Raw genomic sequence first — 21,310 nt, forward strand, 5'->3', positions numbered from 1 at the left:
TCAAGAAAATAAAAAACTCAAAAAAAAATTGAATTTGAGGAGAGGGAGAAAGAGATAGACACATAAATCAATCATTGTATCATCATGTTTTTTGTGATTTTTGTCTTTTTTGTTTTTTCTTTTCTTTATTTTTCTGGACTCCCATACATAGCCTGGGTTTTTGAAAAGTATTTATAATCGATCTTAGCAGTGTTTTAATAGATACTTACCTATCACATGTATTTACATAAAGGAAAATGTTCTAGGGGGGGTGCAGGCTGACCGTCCTGTCCCCCATGAAAAGTGGAAATCCTATCCCCCGAGATGCTAGTGTTTGTGCTCTCATTAGCTACTGCACGCATGTGGCCCATGCGCCCCACAGAGAACTGCTTCCCTTACATAAATTACCCCTGGATACATATTTTTACCCCTTGAATTTATAAAGTGAGCCATCTGAAACTGAAAGGTCTCTATTGTTCAATCAAAATGGCAATGTTGGATTGGGATGTTTAAATCTCAAGGACTACTGAAGAAAACAAGTTGAGAAAACCTCATTATGAGGGTGGCCATACAATTGAGGCATTCCAACAAATTTAACATATGACCTATCCAAATAACCATCCATCCAATAGTCGCAATGATCAATTATCAATCCATCAGATAAAAAAAGGTGCCACAAAATCAATGAAAATCAACCTAACCAATCAAGATGCTTCCTTCGGTTCTATGTGACTATTTCCTGTTTTACCACCAATCTTTGAGCAATTAAAGTTTTGTAAAAGGAAATCAATAATTTTATGCAAATGCCTAGGTTCAAGTCTTGTGGGAAACCACTTTGTGCAAAAATGTCAAAGGTTAGGACCAATTCCAAACCCACACCTCCCAGACCGCCGGATCAACATTGGGTAATAGCCCTTTTATAATCAATAACTTTAAAGCCTAAACTCATGCACACCAAATGAGTCTGCCATGCTTGCATGTTTTGAATATGACAATAGGGGGAGGGGCATTTATGACATATCACCCCTCAAATGAAAAGTGATATGTGAATGGATGCGCAATTTCATTATTGAACTGGCGTTGTGCACAACTTTTACCCAAAAATAAAATCCTCTTTGGCGTTGTAGCATAGAAAGCCATGAATTCTAATAGAAACAAAATATTTACAATTTTCCTTGTAAAAAATTTGATACCAGTAACTAATATTTCCAAATTTCTTTGTATACAACTTGAAAAGTAAAATAAAACTCTTACACCAAATCGCATATACTACACTTCAAAGTTAAGATCCTGATCTCATGATCTCTAACTTAGGTAGATGAGATAAAACACATTAATGCTGTTATTCTATCCAATCAATCTCATGATTAAAGATTTCAAAAAAAGGAAAAAAAAAATACTTCACTAGGTAACTAAGTCAGAATCAGATGAAAAGGATTCCAAACATATTCCAACTACTTATGATAGATGACCACACAAAAGGCTAACTTCGCAACCAAGTTGCTGGCAGATTTCACACTGAAGTTCCTCTTAACCCATTTCCACTCACTGTTGAAAGGCTGGATTACTCTGTGAGATGACCAACACTTCTGAAGGATACCTCTCCAGACTGAGTGAAAGAAGGCAAAAGTGAAGAACAAGTGATCGATATCCTCCACAGAATTCCAACAGTAGTACAGAAGCAGCAGTTTGAAATTCTAATGTTCCTCCAAGAAACCCTGGGTAGGGAGGGAAAGAGTCAAAGCCCTCCAAGTGATAAATCTACATGACTTCCCTTCTGCTATGCCGCTGGATCTCCATCCAAATCGTATAGGCCAACCAACCTTTCCTTACTACTTCCACCCATATGCTAATTTAACTGGAACAAACATTGCAGAGACTCTGTACAATAATTTATTCTCTAATATTTAATGAAAGCATGTACACTAAGATAATGAAGTATTAGGCGGATTCTACGATTAAGCATATATAACTCATGAAAGTTGAGCTAGCAGGTTTGGTTCCAGCTCTTTCACCAACTGAAAAATGTGCTTACTGAATGGGGGTTGGTGGTGGGGGAGGCTGGCCCTGTTGTACAGAAAGTGGGGGTCGTTGGTTGTGCACCTACAAGTACAGCAAAAGGTCAAAATATATAAGGAAAACTAATTTCGTGTGGACATAAAGGTAAAATATCAAAATGACATTTGCAAAGTTAGAATTCTAATATGGATAAAACATGTTGCTTTCCCCTCAAAGGAACAGAATTAAAATACTTTTAAAACTTCATTCAGAAAGGTTAGATAACCAAGAAATTGCTTTTCGTTCCAGAAAATAAACAAATTTATGAAGGATTTCAAAACAGAAAATCTAAACTGGGAAATTACTAATTACTAATTAATATTAGTTAGTTTCTTATTACAATCTTTACTGAAAGAAAACATTTTAGAATGTTAAACAACCAAATTTCTCTCACTTTTTCTGAGACAAAAAGTTTGCTTATGGCCTACTGATCTCTCACAGACTTGAAGTTCCTTGGATTCTTGCTATTTATTGCTTATTTATTTTTTTCTTGTATCTATGACTGATACACTGGAAAATAAACATGATAGATATGTGTGACACATTTTTTTTCTGCTGAGATTTCCCCCCAAGACTTGGTTTTTAAATTCATTTAAAGTATTTTTCGCTTTTCTGTGTCTTTATTTGTGTGTTTTTTAAGCCAAAATGTTTTTTGCTTCCTCCTTAACCCCCCCCCCCCCCTAAAGAAAGAAAAAACTGTTTTAAACTTATATTATACATGTTGAACATGCTGAGTTATCAGAATAATCTGATAGGGAGACCATCATAGGCAATCTGTGTCCCACCTGTTAAACAACAATGGATGGCAAAGTAGTTAACCTATTAAATGTTTATATTTATTTATTTCGTTTTTTTCTTTATGGTTTATTCAATTTTTCTATCTCAGGTTACATAAGGAAATAAGAATGTGTTTGAACAAAACTTATCAAATGTGTTTGAAGGGCTATGTAGACAACCTTCCTCTCCAATATATATATATATATATATAGGGTCTAATTTATCTCATCAAAACTATACTATTATCCATATCACGTACATCCTAGATAGCAAAAGAAATGTTAGACGTCAACCTGCTGCTTGTGATGCAGTATCACCAACAGTTCTGTGTGTGTGTGTGTGTGTGAGAGAGAGAGAGAGAGAGAGAGAGAGAGAGCAAAAGGCAAGAGGAAGAATAGAATGCAATCCTTAGCACAAGGGCAGGGAAGAGGATGAAATGCGAACCCATTTTTATATGAGCAATGATCGAGATAAGGATCCACACCCAGACCATGGATTTCATTCTTTGAAGAAACAGCCTGGCTGCCAAAATTAGAAGGTTTCAAGCACTACTGAATTCCAAAGAAGCTCACTGATGAGGGATTCTTCCATGAATTCAACTTTATCCAACTAAATTATTCCAAGTCCTAACTATGCACAAATCCTCTTCCATTCTACTCCATCTAGACCCACATTATCTGGCAAATCTCAAAACAATTATTTTCTTACTACCACATCATTTTTTAACATTCTCCTTGTCCTTGCAGAGCCTTTTGTTGCACCCATTTTCTCTCCCCGAGGCAATCATTCACCTTTATTGCTAAAGAGAGGACCATCCGAATCAGCTTTCACTTACAAGGTTATTCATTGCGATTAGCCTGAAGTTTTCACAAATTCATTCCTTACTTGTTTTCATCCCTTTTAGTCTAGCCACTCATCCATTAAAGTATTGATGGCATCCTAGCACTTCAGTTAATTGGTGGTATCTTTGGGACCAAAGCATTTGAGAATCTTAAACCACACCCACACACACTCCCTCCAGAAGCACAACGCATTCCAGATGCCACTAATTCAGATGAGTGTCCTTTCCCCTGTAATGGAACCTTCTTTACGCCAGTCCATCATTCTGCCACTAGTTTGTTATAAATTATTTACCACTCACTTCAGATTATCCATGCACCTTTTATTCTGAAGATACTCTGCTACACCCATCAAGCAGCCATATCATCCCACATCGCACTAGAGAAATATGCAGAGAAAGAGAGAGAGAGAAAGAAGAAAGGAGGAGAAGAGAGATTGAGAGAGCAAGAGGCTGGCTGCTCTCACGTAATGAGAGAGAGGGCCAGAGAAGAGATATATTAGATGTAGGGTAAAATACAGGGGCAGAAAAGGAAAAACAAAATAAAAGAAGGGAGCCCATCTCGGGATTAGCACTATTCCCTGATGCTAATCCCGAGAGGGATATTCTCCTGCTCTAACAGGGACTTAGGTTGGGTGGGAGAATTGGGGTGGGAAAATGCTGATGTGGCACTTTAAAATCCCAACCCAACCTTGTTTGGTTATCTTGGGGTGGTGAACTTACAAAAGCTCAAGGAACATCATTAAATGCTTTGTATGCTGATGTGGCATTTCAAAATCCCACCCCTATCCTATCCAAAGTCCCATCTTGGTGGGAAAAGTAACATTACCTCAACATTTCCACCCGAACAAAACCCCATCAACATGTGGGTCCCATCTTCCCAACAATCCCACCCCACCTTCCCCTCTAAACAAATGGGGCCTTAGTGAATAAGGACCAAACCAGAAGAGCAGGAATGGCTCCAAAGTAGGATCGAGTGAAGGCCTAGGCAAGGGTGGTTTGTGCTCCAAATATCAGCCAATTTTAATGGCTGGTTGTGAAGTTATTCAAGTCTGAAGTTTGCAGCAGATTCTGGGCAGAACTGAGATCGCAGATGTAGCAGTCCTCCACTTGATTGTGTAAACAGCAGCAGCAGTACTTGGTGATTATTGTGGATTGGATCCAATCTTCAAAGAGTTCTCCAGCAGCAGTTTATTGCAATCACAAGATGGCAGCTACAGTAGGGGTCGATTGGAAGAACAAAAAAAGAAAATAGAAGGATAGATAGAAAGGGGGATAGGGATAGGAGGGGGGGGGAGGTAGGCTATCTCAGCCTTGGGTCTCTCATCCACAGCTATCTCAGCTGTTGAAGGCAAATTCTTTCTCAGAATTGGAGGCAAGCATTGGTTGTAAATTTCATTAATCAACTGGTAACTCTTTCTTACAATGGGTGCCAATTTTATAGTTTAGGCAAGCTTACAAAATAGAAAGTAAGAAAATAGAAACTTCCTAAAATAAAATAGAAACTACAAAGGCTTTATAGGATCCAGCCTTCTAAACAAACAAGGAAACAAAAATAGAAAATAGCTAAAATTAGAGGCTACCTAAATGAAATAAAATAAACTTTCTAAAACTGAAAATAGAAACTAAACTTTGGCAGCATTAGGATAGGATCTTTCTTCACTTGATGGGCCCACAAGATCTTCTAAAACGCATCCCCACACAAGGCAAATATGGGCTGCGACACTGTTCATGTGAACAGTAACTCGAGAACATAAACATTGTTTTGGATTTTATTTTGGTCCTTCTCTTCTGCATGCTTCGATCTACGTCATAAAATTAGACATCCCTCTCGGGTTATTCTTGCTAATGGTGCTTCTACTCAGGTTTTTGGTGATGGTGTTGTTTCTCCCACATCCTCTTTATCTCTGTCTTTAGATCTTCATGTTCCAAAGTTTCTATTGAATTTGTTATCAGTTGGTCAAATTACTAAAGCCCTAAATTACAATATTTCTTCCTATCCTTCTTATTGTGTCTTCCAGATCTTCAGACCTGGAGGACGATTGGTAGAGAACATGCGAAAGGTGATCCATCTTATCTTGTTGGTGATTCTTTTTCTACTGTTGCATTTGCTTCGTCTGGTTCTATTTCTTCATTTGATTGGTATTGTCGGTTAGGTCATCTGTCACTCTCCATGCTCCAACAAATGGTTCCTGACTGCAAGTCTACATCAAGAATAGAGTGTGAAGCTTGCGAGTTTGGCAAACATCACCGTGCTTCTTTTCTCATGTGTGATGTGTTTATGAGTGCATCTTTGTTTTCTTTAGTCCATTCAGATGTGTAGGATCTATGTCGTGTTCAGAGTCAATCCGGGTTTCTGTATTTTGTACGTTTATGGACAATCATTCTCGCCTAACTTGGATGTATTTGTTAAAGGATCGTTCAGAGTTTTTATCTGTATTTAAAGACTTTTCTAAAGAAATAAAACTTAGTTTTATGCGCCTATTAAAATTTTTCGTTCTAACAATGTATTGGAATACACTCAAACGGCTATATCTTCTTTTTGCTTTGAGCATGGTATTTTACATCAATTAGTTGCTCTTATACGCCTCAACAAAATGGTGTAGCTGAAAGGAAAAATCGCCACTTATTAGAAATTGCTTGTTCCTTGTTCTTTCATATGAATGTTCCTAAAAGTTTTTAGGGGGATACTGTGTTGACCGCTTGTTATTAAATTAATTGAATGCCTACTTCTGTCCTTCAAAATAAGTCTCCCATGAGCATTATTTTTCCTCGATCAAAATTATTTTCCTTACCGCCTCATGCTTTTTGCTGCAGTTCTTTTGTACATGTTTTACGACTGGGTTCTGACAAACTATCTCCCTGTGCAATTAAATGTGCTTTTCTTGGGTATTCACGTACTTAGAAGGGTTATCAATGTTTTGATCCCATTACTCGGCAACAATTTGTAATGCCAATGTTCTGTTTTTTTTTAGCATACCATAGTCATGAAGGCGGCAAGGTGACCATGGCATTGGAGAGGGTTCAAAATCAACGCAACACCAACAAGGTGGCAACACGCCCTAGGCACCCAAGGCGACCAAGGAGCCTGGACACCTAGGCGATGCCTTGATAACTATGGAGTGTACACCATATTTTCTGTTGAGGGTCACAAACTAACAACTGACATTTTTCAGTCTCCATCAATACCTACTATGATTCCTCTCCCAAATACTTATTCTCCACTTTGACCAGCACCACTGCAAGTCTACCGACGAAGCCCTAAGCTGTCTGCTTCTGTTGTTGTGTCTACTTCTTCGCTGCCCTCCTCTCAGTCAACCCCTGTGGATGAAGTTCCTGGTTTCTCTTTTTCATCCAATGATCTGCCCACTGTGGTATGCAAAGTTAAACATTCTTGTACACAGCGTCTTGTAGTTGCCTATCCTATTGATGCTTTTGTTTTTGTGTCTCATCTTCCATCTTATGTACATAATTTTGCTTTATCCTTGTCCACTCATTCTGTCCCTAAAACCCATCTTGAGATGCTGTCTCATACTGGGTGGAAACTTGCAATGGATGTGGAGATGGAAGCTTTGCTTTCTCGTTAGACATGAACCTTGGTTGACCTCCCTCTGGGTAAGGAGGTTGTTTTTTTTTTTTTTTTTTGATGAAAGTGTAACCACACAAACTACACACCAATCCCTCTGGGTAAGGAGGTTGTACGATGTCGTTGGCTGTATACCATCAAGTATAATCCTGATCATTCCATTGAGCAGCTTAAGGCTCGGTTGGTTGTAAAAGGGTACTAATGAAGTGCAGGCCGAACAATTGGGCTTCAAAGAGGTTCAAGTCTGGCCTTTATTTTGGGGATATTGATCCAGTTGATATCTGCCCAGGTTAGCCAACAATTCTGCCAAGATATGCCACCAACAACCAGAGCTAAATCCCAGATTTGGGTAGATATCAAGTCAGCCCAAGGAGAATCGAATTCTTCCCATTCTGCCATATCGACCTGCTGAGTTGTAGGGGGCTTAATTCCCAGAATTGGAAGGATATTGATCAGATTTTTTAGGGGATATTAGCTATCGACCTTGCTTATTTGAAGGAGATAAATTCCAAATATTTTTTGGGTCCCACGGGAAGCTAGCTTGGATATCAAGCTGAAGATTACTTGCCCATGCATGGAGGAGGAAATGACTTATTCTTTAGTCCTAGATTTTAGGAAAGAGTTTACTTGCGAATGGGTTTTATACTTTTATTAGCTTAGGGATAGTTTCTATTTTAAATTAGATTTCTTATGTAATTATGACTTTATCTTGTAACCTATTAGGATTGGATTTGTTTGGAATGTTTCTAGAAGATTTAGGATGTAATTGGTTCTACAAATAAAGGGAATAGGCTGGACAGACTGGCCACGATTGAGAGAAAACTATGAGTTTGGATTTGAAACCATGAAATCTGTGAGATGCAGTTCAATAGGAGAGATTCCTTGAGTGGGTGAGATGCCTACGAGTGGGTGAGAGACCCGGGAGAGAGTGAGAGGCACAATCTAAACTATCCTTCTTCTATCTTCTTCTACTTTTTTTTACCTTTTATTCCAATCAATTTCAGTGAGAGTTCTGCCAGAAGTTATTGATCTGCTGAAGACTATTTGAAAGCCTGAATCAACCACTGGAATTGATGTTCAATTATTACATGAAGGCCTGAGAATATCAGTACATCAATCCTACTGTAGTGTTGGTTCTTAGTTGAATTAACCTCTACATTAGGGCTAGGCACACTCAAACGTATGGTGTTGACTATTTTGAGACATTTTCCATTGTTGTGGGGGCAAGGATTCAGAGAGAAATGGGAGAGAAAGAGAGAGAGAGAGAGAGAGAGAGAGAGAGAGAGTGGGGGCAAGATATTCATAGAGAGAGGGGGTGTGGATGCCGACGACGATCATTGCCAAAGCTAGAGCGAGCCGTTTTTAAAGCGAATTATACATGTAAACACATATTATACGTGTTCTCATAAAACTACACATTTTTCTGTACCTATGGGAAAAAATCATAAAAAAGGTTTTTTAAACTATACGTTCGGATACACATAGAATACACATATAACACTCTAACAAGTACCAACGCAGTAGAAAAGTACCACAAATGTAGTTTGAGTTAGTATTTTCTCCATCTTGTGAACTCCATATGTTTTATCTAGTGCGTTGGGCACAAGGCAAGCGTGTACCATTTCCAACGTGCCAATGGGCATAGTTCGTGTCTATTTTGGTCAAAATTCAACTGATATTTAGTCATTTCGGTAGTCAAATGGCCATATCTTGATCCAAAACTTCAGGGACATCCTAATTAAACATCTCTAAACATATTTGAATCTTTAGATTATAAAAAAGCACACCAAAAATGATAGTTTCAATTCGGACCCTAGAAGAATCTCTCAAAATCCATTACAACAGCCCTATAGGTGGAAATTTTGAAATTTGAGGATAGTTGGCCAAATCATTCTTCAAATCCACACAAATGTTGAAGTGGATGCTCCATAATTGACCATCTAGTCTTGATTCAGTAGCAAAATAAAGGACTTCGCAAAAAAAATTGAGGTTTTCTAGTAATTCTGAAGTTCCCAGGCGAAAGGGGTGAAATGTTGCCAGAATGAATCGAAATAACCAAAATTTCGGTTAAAATGCCGAAATTTATTTCAAAATATGATATGCCCTTTGAGGAGACCCCTGTTTTGCTTCAAGGCTTCTTGAAACTCAAACCAAGCATGCAACATAGAACATCAACATTTAGAAATCAAAATGTAGGGGCAGGATGCTAAAATGATAATTAATTTAAAAATAATAAACATAAAAAATTTTGACCAAAAATTTTCCTGTCAAAAGTATATGCTTATTCCAATGTCCACTGTGTGTATTTAATAAGTGATACCAGGGCACCTGATGTTTATATTAAGTGCCAGACCTGTAAATGCACAAAATCACAAAGCCTAAACACTCGATGCCCCAGCAGATTCATCTCCCCTGCCCCCATGACACCTTACCTTTTAGTGCCAGATGTTTGATAAATCACGCTGATGTTTAATAAATCGTGCTGACATCTTATACCAACATGAAGCATCATTGCCATGTCAAGGAGTGTCAACACGAAGCATAAGTTTCAGCACAGCTGGAACCATTTGTTTTTGAAGCATCCTGGAAGAGTGCTTTACATTATCGGATGTGATTATGTCTGGACTGACCAAAATGCTCAAATTATGGCCTACCTCTTCCACTAGACTCTAAAAGAAAAGAACTAATATAGAACTAGATAATGAACTCATGCCAAGAGAACTCTTCATTTACATAATTGGATATGGTAACTTCGTAATCCTATTTATTTCAAGCTGACACTTCAAGATCAAGGTTTCTTAAAGCTTACTTATGTTGCACAGAAAAAGCAAAGCATTGAAAGAACAATTTTTTTAGTAGCATGTATTTTTGTAGCAAGTTTTACTCAATCTTCTGTCTTTATCATGCCAAGTGCACAGGCTCTCTGAGAACAGTTACTCATAAATTATGAAAACTTTTTATAACAATGTGTAAGCAAAATAATTAATGACACATGGTAGCAAAAGACCCGTTTGTGATTAATTCCATGCTACACCCTGCACAGGATTTCTGAAAATAATCGCTCACAAATGATGGCAAATTTTATACAGATGGGAATATATTTTCTGCAATGGACTATTTACTTACTCCAATTTCTGTCACAAAATTGCAAGAGGAACACCTGACAGCTGGAGCTCCATACGGGTACATCAGCAGCACAGAACAATTCCCACATTTAACCTGTCCAACCTGATGTTCTGTTAAAAGAAAAATGGTGTAAATAATGGAAAATTTTCCCATTACATCATTGACAATTTACAGCAACCAATTTTCTTCACCAGAAACTAAAGCAAAGACAGATACAAAGAAGTTCATTTATATCATTAGGAGACAAACATAACATTAACGTTTCTAGCATTTTCCATTAAAAAATTACAAAAAAGATTGTTAATTAGCACAAAAGCTAAGAATCTTTGGATTGAATTGTAAATTGCAAACCTTCCAGCACTAGGTTGACAGTCTGACAGGAAGAGCATTTAATATATCTGGCTCCTAGTGGATAAGAAAGTAGACGGCGACAACTTCCACAAACCATTTGACCCATTTCTGCGTCAAAATAATGTACACAAGCTGAGAAACTGCTGTAAGGACCAGGAAATAAATTTCAGTTTTGCACATGATCAAAACAAAAATATTTCAGTTTATTTTGGTACATATTTTGCCCATGCCATCAAAATCACCATGCTTCTTCTATGAGTTCAGCTAATTTCTAAGAGAGCACCAAATATGTTTGGTTTTGGCCACTGTCAATAACTGAATATGTTGGCTAATTTTGGCTGACATTTGCCATCATTTGAAACCATGATAAGAACCAAATTCGATGAAAAATGCATGACACACTCATGAAAATATTATCCTCTAAGCCACTCCAAAAAAAAAGGAAGCATTAGAGATACTGTTCATAGACAATCTTATTTATCAATAAAACTTGAAACTCTAGGAATAAAACTGTGCTACAGTCTGAGAAACTAATTTAGTCACAGAAATCTAACAAAGTTATGTTCATCATTTCCTTAAGAATTCTCAACCTTAAGATGAATCTTAAAGGAATTCTTGTTATGAAAAACATTTGTGTTCCACAAGTTTTTGAACATTGTGTAGTATGGTCCGTGCCACTTACTCTACCTCCTGTCCAATCTGCATATACCCTATGAGCCCTGCATGAACATCTACATCCAGCACTGTTCCAATATGACTCTCAATCAAGTATTGCCCAGTCCAGAGGCCTTCATCATTGCTATTGTTACAGTTCACAGTTCAACTGGGACTCCAGCACTGAGCTGATTTACTAGACAACAAAGCTAAAGAATTAAAAACTTTTTCTTTCCCCTTTGGGGGGTGTTCTTTTAATTCTAAAGCTGCAATACATTAAGTGTGTTTTTTGACTAATTGACTCTTTTGGAGTTTTTAACTCTAAAGAACTTAGATTTGGAGCAGGGTAACCCTAAATTCCAAAAATGAAGATCAATTCCCCATTATTCAGCGGAATTCAATAATGTGACTTGCTAGCAATTTCTAAGAGAAGGATAAAATAAAAGAAAATGCCTAAGTTTTGGTAGCAATTTATTAAATTCAACGCATGAGCTTGTGGGTCTAAAAATCTCCCACACCCATGTTTTCTTAGAGATTTATTTCTTCTTGTCTTGAATCTTGGAATTGATCGAATGCATGCTTATAGGATGAGATGGGATGGTCTTGTGAATCACAAGAGGAGAGGAGAGCTGATGCAGATACATCACCCAATTGAACCTGGTTCGTCTTGGTTTGGGTTCTCAAATGGGTTCAACCTGGCCCATGGAACAGCTCCTGCATCAAATCCCGTATGCAACCCTATTACCCATACTTTAGGTCCATAAAAGTGACCTATTACATTGGAAACACATGGGATCAAAGGCCCAACATGTATATAATCCAACCCAAGATTCAGTAAGATATTTAATTTATTTATTTATTAGGGTTTTTATTAGTTGGAATTTATCTTGTAATCGTCTATTTTAATAGATTAATTAGCAATAGAATTGCATTAGGATTTAATTAGTGATAGAATTACATTACAAATTTATTTCAGTTTTAGATTACAGTTAGGAGTTTTATTTTCTAAAAATACTAGCTTGTAAACTACGAAAGACCAGATTGGAATTAATGAAATTTGGTTTTCTATTTGTTACCAAACTCCCACTATTCTTCTTCTTTTATTTCTTATTACTTACCTTCACTACAGATACCCTGTTCTGACTAACGTGGTTTGCAGCTCAGGTGTTGGCTCTATCTGTCTACCTCTATTCTTCTTCTTTTATTTCTTGTTACTTACCTTCACTACAGATACCCTGTTCTGACTAACGTGGTTTGCAGCCCAGGTATTGGCATAGATCTCGCTCTCTCTCTCTCTCAAAGGCAGCCCACCCTTGAGGCCTCCCCTCTTAAACCCTGTTCTGCAGTGAGAAACAAGCCATCACAGAGAGCTGTTTCTCTGTTCTACAACCAGAATATGTTGCAGAAGTTGAATCTCTTTTTCATGCGTTGTCTGAGTTTTTTTTTTTTTTTTTTTTGGTGAATAAAAACTCATTACTAAAACCCCAAAGGCAGGGGAGGGGAAAGAAGGGGGGGAATACACAGGGGAAAAAGGGGGGGAGCTATACAAAACAAAGCCACAGGCCTAGGGGACCTCGCTAGAAGAGCAAAAGAGAGAAGAATCTAAGTCCTAGGTAACAACAATGTGCCTGTTCCTTGGGGAGTCTAAAAGAGATCTATGGAGAAGCATATGAAGCCTAGAGCTGTCATAAAAAAAGATGGCTTTCCAAATCATGTCAATAGACCAGGAGTTGGAAGTCCATCTACGAAGATTCTGCTCCATCCAAATGTGAGAGATCGCAGCACCGAACACAAGCTTGCCAACAGTGTCACAAATAGAGCTACCAGAAAAGGACCTATCGAGCCAAAGTCACTCCCGAGCGAAAGGAAGGTGACGTCTGGCCAGGGGCCAAATGGACTGAAGAGCTTTTTTCCAAATAGAGGAGGCTAGGGGGCAAGAAAAGAAAAGGTGATCGACGCCCTCTCTACCATTCCAACAAAGGATACAAGAAAGGGAAACAGGGATGCGGCGGTGGATGAGGAAGGATTGAGTGGGGAGGCAAAAGTTTACAGGATTGTCTGAGTTAATTACTTGCAGGTTTCAACTTTCAAGAGAGTTGTGTCCAACGATTCTTCCTTTGAAGGTTCCGGCCGAACCATGGCATATGAGTAGGAAAATGTCTTCTGCCATTGTTTATCTGTCATGAGGTTGAAGACAACCTCAAGGTTGTTATTTCAATTTCTCTTTTATCTAGTTTTCCAGATTTAACCTTCACTTTACCCTTTATTATCCACTATCCCTTATTTTATATTTGATTCCAAATTTTCCCTCCCATCACTTACGTAAGATTTATTCCTTTGTTTTGCTTATTTGCTTTCTTTTGGATTTCCATTAATTACAAAATTGCCATCAGCCTTCATTAATTGAATTCTATTATTTGGGCGAGCCCATAAGTGATCCAATATGGGTTTTGGAACCCTGAATCTGCATCAGGATTAGCTGTTTTAATTCCATACTTTTTTTTTTTTTTTTTAATGTAATTAGTGATCATGTGACTTGGTTAAGTAGTCATGTGACAACTTAAATGGTAATGTGACTATTTAATTGTTTTGTAAGTTGGGCTGAATTAGGACTGTATAAGTCTAGCCATGTTTTGAGTCTATTAGTGTTTCAGTTTCCTAGTCAGTTTAGGTTACCTAATAGGCTACGGATTGGGTTAGGCCTTTCCTTTTTAGTGCAGGAGTCTAATTTTGAGTCTTTTATAAAAGGTTGTAAGCGGGGCAAGCATTGGGCACGAATTTTTATTAATGAAAAGCTTTTTGCTGCTCTTATTCTCCATAACATCATTAGCTTCAATTGCCACAGCTACAACAATGCTACTTTTCTATCTCATAGGACAGAATATAGCAAAGTGCCCATATTTACTTAGTGTCACTGCCATTGGTTATATGAGTTTTACTTTTATCTGTAGGGGTGGTAAAGTGTTGGTCACTGCAGGCGGCCTTTGGTTCTCCCTGCCTTCAGAATTAAATACCTTAGTAGGAGTTCTCAGATTCTCTTCAGCTCTCAAGGCCTTTTGGAAGCAATCTTGGACATTGTAGACATCATAAATGTTGAAATTCATGTTTATAGGGGCAGATATGTTTTTTCCTTTATTTATTTTAGTCTTTCATTGTATCAGTTTATGTAGGGGCAGTTCTGTCCTTACAGTATTTTTTTTATTTGGTTATTAATATATCCTTGGCTGACCTGCGATAGAACATTCTGTTCTCCCGCAGGTCCCTTCCTCCATTGGGGTTTGTGTGGACTCCTTGTCTTCCTCTTTTTCTTCTTCTTCTTCTTCTAATCTCTGGTCTGATTAATTATTCTCTGATTTTATAACATGGTATCAGAGCACTCTTAATCAGGTTGGAGTTTCCCCTCGATTTTCTACTGATCTCTTCTTCTCGATTTCCCCTTGTGGTGTACAGCCACCCATAGCTGCTTCTACTATGGTTTAATTCCACTCCTATCAATAATTAATGGAGTGATTTTATTACTATCTACCTGCTACTAGTTGCTGATTGGATGTCTACATCAACCACAACCAATATTGCAAGAATCGATCTCCAGAGAAAACCCTGACACCTATCGATCTCATATGGGAGGCTGGTTGTTGAAGCTCTGTGTTCAGCTATGAAGTTCTGTGTTTTGTGAACTATTTATGATGGTCGATTGCTAATGCAGTGTACTATTTCTGCTGCATAATTGAGTTTGTGGTCTCCTTCCCAACATCCTGATCTCGATCTTCTGGTTGGTTGGTTTTCTCGGCTTTGGCTTCTGGACCTGCTGCAGTTTTACATACTGTTGCACCCTATTGTTGGTGTATTCTGCACCTCTACCTACTGGAGTTAGCTAACTTAGCTACTCCTCATTATTTCTTCAAGGAATTTCTGCTCCTTGGTTGTTTCTTCCAGAACCAATTGCTGCTGCCTACCAAGTGTTTGAAGAATTTCCTGAATTAGTGCTACTGCCCTTACTGTGTTCTTTTTTGAAGACATTTTTTTTTTCACTCATTATGGTTGACACAAAGACAACCACGGATAATGTCAATGTTCAGATAACCTCCATTAAATTGAAGGGAAATTCCAACTATTTGCTTTGGGTACAAGCTGTCCGTGTCTACATTATAGCTAAGGACAAACTTAGCTACATCACTTCTGATCCTCCTCCAACAGATTCTAAGGATTACAATACCTGGAAGAAGGAGAATGCTATTATCTTGATTTGGTTATGGAACAGCGTGAAGCCGGATATCGCTGCCAATGTCATGTTCTATACCACTACCAAGGGAGTTTGGGATGACCTAAAGGAGACGTACTCTCAAGAGAAGAGTAATGACCCGTATCTTTGACCTTTATGAGAAATTATTCCAGTTTCAGCAATCCGACAAATCTCTTCAGGAGTATTACAGTACTTTTAAGGGCATGATGGAAGAACTAAATATGTTCCAGCCGCTTACTACTGATATTGAGAAGTTAAAGACCCAAAGGAATAAGTTTTTTGTATCCAAGTTCTTGGCTGGCTTGAATCCGAGTTTGAAGAATATCAAAGGGCATCTACTTGCTGGGGAATCTGTCCCTACTTTGAATGACACCTACTCTAGGTTGCAGCGCATTGTTTCCCCTAGTTCCAAACTTGACACCAATCCCAAGGAAAATTCTGCTTTTACTACTACTAGAGGCCGTGGTTCAGGGGGAGGACAAGGATTTGGTGGTCGTGGTTTTAGTGGACAGCATATTGACAAGGCTGCCCGGCTATGTACTTATTGTGGGAAGACTAATCATACTGTTGATACCTACTGGTCCAAGCATGGGAAGCCTGAATGGGCTCAAAACTTGGCCAATCATGCGACTTCTGAAGATGGTTCTGATTTTGCTACACCTAACGACACTAAATCTGGTTCAGCTGTGGGAGATTCATCCACTAACCTTCGCGATGAGGTGCAGCAGTATAAGTCTTTAGATCGGTTAGAGTGTGAGGGCTACGAGTTGGGTAAGCATCATCGTGCTAGTTATCCATCTCGTTCTATGCCCCGTAGTCCTGTCCTTATTTTCTTTAGCACATACTGATGTGTGGGATCCTTGTCGTGCAAGTAATTGACATGGTTTTAGTTATTTTGTCACTTTTGTTGATAACCATTCCCGAACTACATGGTTGTATATTTTGAAGGACCGGTCTGAATTTTTACATGTATTTCAAAGTTTTTGCAATGAAATAAAGACCCAGTTTAATACTATGGGTTTCCTATTTGTAAAAGGAATCCAGTGACAATTGGGTTTCCTGGTCTGTCCATATTTATTCTTAGACAAGGATTTATTCTGTTTAATTACTAACTTTCCTAAATCAATCATTTTTCTGTTTCCAGTAAGTTTAAATAATAGTGTAAAGGCCAAAGAGCCTCCACGGTTTTTTATGTTGAATAAAGCTTTGTTTTACTCCAATGCTATGTGAGATGCAGAATTCTGATGTGTAATGCAATAACCCTTGGTGAGATACTAAGGTAAGGTTGGTGAGATTTCAATCTAGTTCTAGGTGAGATTCTTGGTCCATCTTTCTACCATCAAACCAGGTCAGTATTTTCCGGTTTCTAATTATGTTCATGTGCATATCCTAATTGCTGGAATTTCAATTTCTCCGTTGTTTACATTTGAGATTTTCAAATCAAACTTCAGATTTGGCAACTGGATAGTATAACACACCCATGATTTCCAATTTTGTTTTTTTTTTTTCTGCTGATTTCTTCGAGTCGTACTTCAAGCGGGAATCTTAGTTCTGTTTGTTTTGAAGGTCCGATTCTATTTGCTATTTTAGATTTATAGTCACTTATTAATTTTGATATCTGATCTTTATTCTACTCTTTTGTTGTTATCAAATTGAATCTTTAAGTTTCTGATTAAACTGTGTGCTGAAACCCTAAACTCTAGAATCCTATTGCATATAGGATAAGTCCATAACTCCAGATCTGACCATCAGATTTCAGTCAGATTTTTATTCTGGTTTTCAACTAAATTTTAAACCTAAACCCTTAGGCTTTTAGAAACACATCTAGTGGTATCAGAGCTATGGCTAGCAATGAGCCAAGACCTTCTGATATGGCTAGCCTGTTGGAATCCTTTAACCGATTGGCAAAGAGTTTACAAAAGATGTCTGAAAGACTTGCTGCCATAGAATAACAGCATGATGGATCTAATCCATCCCCCTCGCCTGATAGTCCTGAAAATCCTAGAACAAAAGTAGAACGTGATGCAATCCGGGGTTTGGAAACCTGATTTGGATCGCTTATGGGCCCACACGTGTTATAAAACTCAAACAATGAGGCTGATGGTAATTCACAATTTAGGTTGTCTTCAACCTTAGAATGGAATCTAATCCATTAATAGGTTCAGAACATTCCCTAAACAATCATCAGCTCCATTGCCAGCAGCAGCTTAAAATATAATGGAGTGGTTAAAAGGTTTTTTTAATTTCTCGACGTCAACTTGTCCAAAATTTCCGAAACTGAGTTGCCCACACTGATGCCCATGTTCGGGTACCATTTTCAAAACCTACGGTGCCTCCTCACCCCCACCCCCAACCCACCAAAAAAACCCACGAGAATTGCAAGATGATTAAACAGCTTTACTGGAGCAAGTTTGATACAGGAACAGATCTCGCCCCCAAGGAATTTTGATCAGGCTTAACCTAAACCAGGTTCTGACGTCAACAGACGATAAGTAGAAGAACCCACACATTGTCATTATGAGTAATGAGATACTCAATAAAGCACAGTCTGAACTATCAAAAAGTAGAACTTCCATTGCCAAGAGAAACTCACAGATACTGAGAATTGCATTACCCAATTAATTTCCTCTCATCTTCAAGGTATTTCAGAGGAATCAAAGAATACCCCAAAAAAAATATATCATTAACTCCAACTCCCCGGAATAATAGAAATTAACTCAGAACAATCAAACATTGAAATCAAAACGACTGAAATACCGAAATAAACAAAAAGGAGAGGAAGGGAAAAAAAAAACTCACGAGAATGCGGATGGGTGGGTCTCCATCCTTGCGGTGCTCCTTCAGTTTGATGGCTATCCATTTTCGTTTCTTTCGAAGCTCTCTTCTTCTTAGTTCGTAACAGTCACTCTATAAGACTCAGAAGGTCTCACGAGGGTCACGTTTGCCTCTAACTGGGAAAGACAGAGGAAAGAGAGAGAGAGAGAGAGAGAGAGAGAGAGAGAGAGAGAGAAACCACGTGTGCTTGGCTACCCTTTTAAGTAATTAAGTGAACAGATAAAGGATATTTTGGTAAAATTAACGTGTTTTTGAAATGGAGAGAAAAAGGTGGAGTTGTGGGCGTTGGCCGTTGAGTTCGTGGTAAGTGGATAGTGCCCTTCTCCTTAACCGTCACTTTCAAATATTCTCTGAAGATATATACAAATTGGTGAAAACACAGAGAAAATTTCTGAATGACTTGGGTTCTTCTTCATTGATGTCAATTCTCTGAGATTATTAATAAAGAAATCTGGGTTTTCAACAAAAGATCTCTGTAATGGAAAAACGCAAGGATGAAATGGTGATCAGGAAAGGACCATGGATGGCAGAGGAAGATGAAATACTGAAAGATTATGTGAAGAAGTATGGTCCCAGAGATTGGAGCTCCATTCGATCCAAAGGTCTTTTACCAAGAACAGGAAAATCATGTCGGTTAAGATGGGTTAACAAGCTTAAACCTGACTTGAAAACGTAAGCATTATTACTCAATTTCTTCTTTTCTTCTTTCCTTTACATCTCTATGAGTAGTTCTTATTTTGACTGGATTTTTGCTAATAATTATGACTAGTATTATTAAGCTGATCAAGAAGTTTATGTTGTTGAAGTGGGTGCAAATTTTCGGCAGAGGAGGAAAGAGTGGTGATTGATCTGCAAGCAAAATTTGGGAACAAATGGGCAAGAATTGCAACGTATTTGACTGGAAGAACAGATAATGATGTGAAGAACTTTTGGAGTACTAGGCAGAAAAGGTTAGGAAGGATTCGTCAGGCATCATCATCACCTTTACCAAACAAATCACAGAGGAGAATTGAGAAAATTTCTGTTACTCCTGAAACACATTTTTTGGAGGTATGATAGGAAAACTCCATAATTTTCTCTGTCCACTAGTGTTCAGATGATTTCTATATCTATCTTCTCTGCAATTGCTTTTAGTGTGACAGATTTGAAGTCTTTTGTAGAAGGTTTTACAAATGATTTGAATGATGTGTTCTTGATTTCAGGGGCCTAATTTCGGTGTGGTTTCAACTGGGGAAGAATCATCTTCAAGCGATTGGTCTGGTTCACGTTCTAAAGTGGAAAACTTTGAAGGGACAAAGATGCAACCAATACCAGAAATGACAAACCCAAATTTTCTTCATCTGGAGACAAACCTTCCCTTACTTGACTACATGCCTATTGAGAAGAAGCCCTGCTACGATCCTTTAACCCAATATCCTTTCCCACCACTCCCTGAACCTTCCATGGATCTCCCACTCTTGACAGAAGGCCAAGACCTCATAACTGGACTCTCAGATACGAACTTCTTGGGTGTTTTTCCACAAGGCCTTAATTTCCCAGTTGGAATGCCATATTTTGGGTTTGATGGTACTGGTCAAATCAGTGGAAAGCATGATAGAGACAATCCTGTGATGCCAGATAATGGCTTTGATGACTTCCCTGTTGACATGTTTGACTACCTTGAGCAGCTTCCAACCTCATCAGAGCGGTGAGATCTGGTGGGTTCAGAATAGGCTTTTTTTTTTACTTTGGATGGATGTATACCTTAAAGGCTATCAATAGTTTCTTTTTTTCTCATACCTTGTGTATGTTACTGTAGTAGTATGGACTATATTCAAAAACCCAGGTTCCTCAACTTGTGGAACCAGTGACTGATTTTTGTAATCTTTTGTGGTTTGTGTGCTCTACGTTACTAGCAATATAAAGTTGCATCTCCAAGGGATAATTTTTGCAACCCTGGAGTTTCAGCTCAATTTAATATGGTTAGAATGTATGTAAAACCAAGAACTAAATCTTCTTTTGCACATGGATAATCAAATTGATAAATTTTGGTGCACTGCAGTTACACAGTAAGGAACATGGTTTTAGGGATCGGTATCAGATTGGCAGAGATCCCAAACCAAGTGATCCGTATCGGTGAATCAGTAAAAAACCCATTTTTAAATGGAAACCAGGGAAACCAGTGGTAAATCTGTCTGACCAAGACCGATACAGGGTGATCCGTATTCATTACAGATTTCTAAAACAATGGTAAAGAACGATAAAACCCTTAGACGGCATTTATTTATTTATGAGAAAAAGAACACTGCCTGGACAAGTGGACGCAGATACAGAAGTGCATGAAATTACCAATCCAATAAAAAAATAAAAAATAATCATGTCCATGTCCATGATCCCTCGTTGTTGTCATTGGCACCCAGACTAATGCATGGACTACACGACCAGAGAGCGATCTCTTACCCTTATTTATTTACTAAACTATCTTGTGACTGATTTTAACCAGTATATGAATCCATTTTTACAGAAATTTATCAAATGAACTGTGATTAGTGGGTTTGCCTGACCTGGCAGAAGAAGCATTGACCATTTTACAACCCCCTTTCCAAAATATTTTTTAAAAATAAAAGCCTAATTGATAATTATTAGGTCAGCTACCAAACGGACCATCCTTCCCTCCACAACTCCTTTGCAACTCCGCCGTAGACACAAGCCGAAGGCACAGCTGATTCTGTACTTCAGGAGGCTTCTGAACCTGCAAGCCTTTGTATAGCCAAACATTTCTTTACGTACGGTATTCAATATAATTTCCCACAGCACTTCCACTTTCATTGACAATGTAAACATTAATACTGATCCATATATGTACACATGACTAAGCTGTTCT

General features: G+C 38.2%; 2 protein-coding genes across 3 annotated transcripts; one reads left to right on the forward strand and one right to left on the reverse strand.

Annotated features, from left to right (window-relative positions):
• Nucleotides 1-1,154: 1,154 nt before the first annotated feature.
• LOC122639452 (protein LOL2) lies at nucleotides 1,155-18,510 on the reverse strand. Of its 2 annotated transcripts, none has more exons than XM_043832315.1 (4): nucleotides 18,412-18,510; nucleotides 10,716-10,823; nucleotides 10,365-10,474; nucleotides 1,155-2,082 (listed from the first exon to the last, which is right to left on the reverse strand). In XM_043832315.1, exons 1-4 carry the CDS (start codon nucleotides 18,470-18,472, stop codon nucleotides 2,011-2,013), a joined length of 351 nt encoding a protein of 116 aa, XP_043688250.1. In that variant the 5' UTR covers nucleotides 18,473-18,510; the 3' UTR covers nucleotides 1,155-2,010. The 2 variants fall into 2 exon arrangements, with proteins under 2 accessions (XP_043688250.1, XP_043688251.1); XM_043832316.1 differs by lacking the exon at nucleotides 18,412-18,510 and adding an exon at nucleotides 11,398-11,518.
• Nucleotides 18,511-18,920: 410 nt separating this feature from the next.
• LOC122638655 (transcription factor DUO1) lies at nucleotides 18,921-20,138 on the forward strand. Its single transcript, XM_043831509.1, has 3 exons — nucleotides 18,921-19,119; nucleotides 19,254-19,497; nucleotides 19,650-20,138. Exons 1-3 carry the CDS (start codon nucleotides 18,926-18,928, stop codon nucleotides 20,136-20,138), a joined length of 927 nt encoding a protein of 308 aa, XP_043687444.1. The 5' UTR covers nucleotides 18,921-18,925.
• The last annotated feature ends 1,172 nt before the right edge of the window (nucleotides 20,139-21,310 follow it).

This window comes from Telopea speciosissima, chromosome 9, assembly GCF_018873765.1.
Source record: "Telopea speciosissima isolate NSW1024214 ecotype Mountain lineage chromosome 9, Tspe_v1, whole genome shotgun sequence".
NCBI lineage: Eukaryota > Viridiplantae > Streptophyta > Magnoliopsida > Proteales > Proteaceae > Telopea > Telopea speciosissima.

Coding starts and splice junctions, on each gene's coding strand:
- LOC122639452 (XM_043832315.1), bottom strand. CDS start 18,472: ATGGATAGCCATCAAACTGAAGGAGCACCGCAAGGATGGAGACCCACC. Junction 10,475..10,715: donor TGTCAACCTAGTGCTGGAAG/GTTTGCAATTTA, acceptor TTCTTTTAACAG/AACATCAGGTTGGACAGGTT. Junction 2,083..10,364: donor ATTTTGTGACAGAAATTGGA/GTAAGTAAATAG, acceptor CTGTACTTGTAG/GTGCACAACCAACGACCCCC.
- LOC122638655 (XM_043831509.1), top strand. CDS start 18,926: ATGGAAAAACGCAAGGATGAAATGGTGATCAGGAAAGGACCATGGATG. Junction 19,120..19,253: donor CTTAAACCTGACTTGAAAAC/GTAAGCATTATT, acceptor ATGTTGTTGAAG/TGGGTGCAAATTTTCGGCAG. Junction 19,498..19,649: donor CTGAAACACATTTTTTGGAG/GTATGATAGGAA, acceptor TCTTGATTTCAG/GGGCCTAATTTCGGTGTGGT.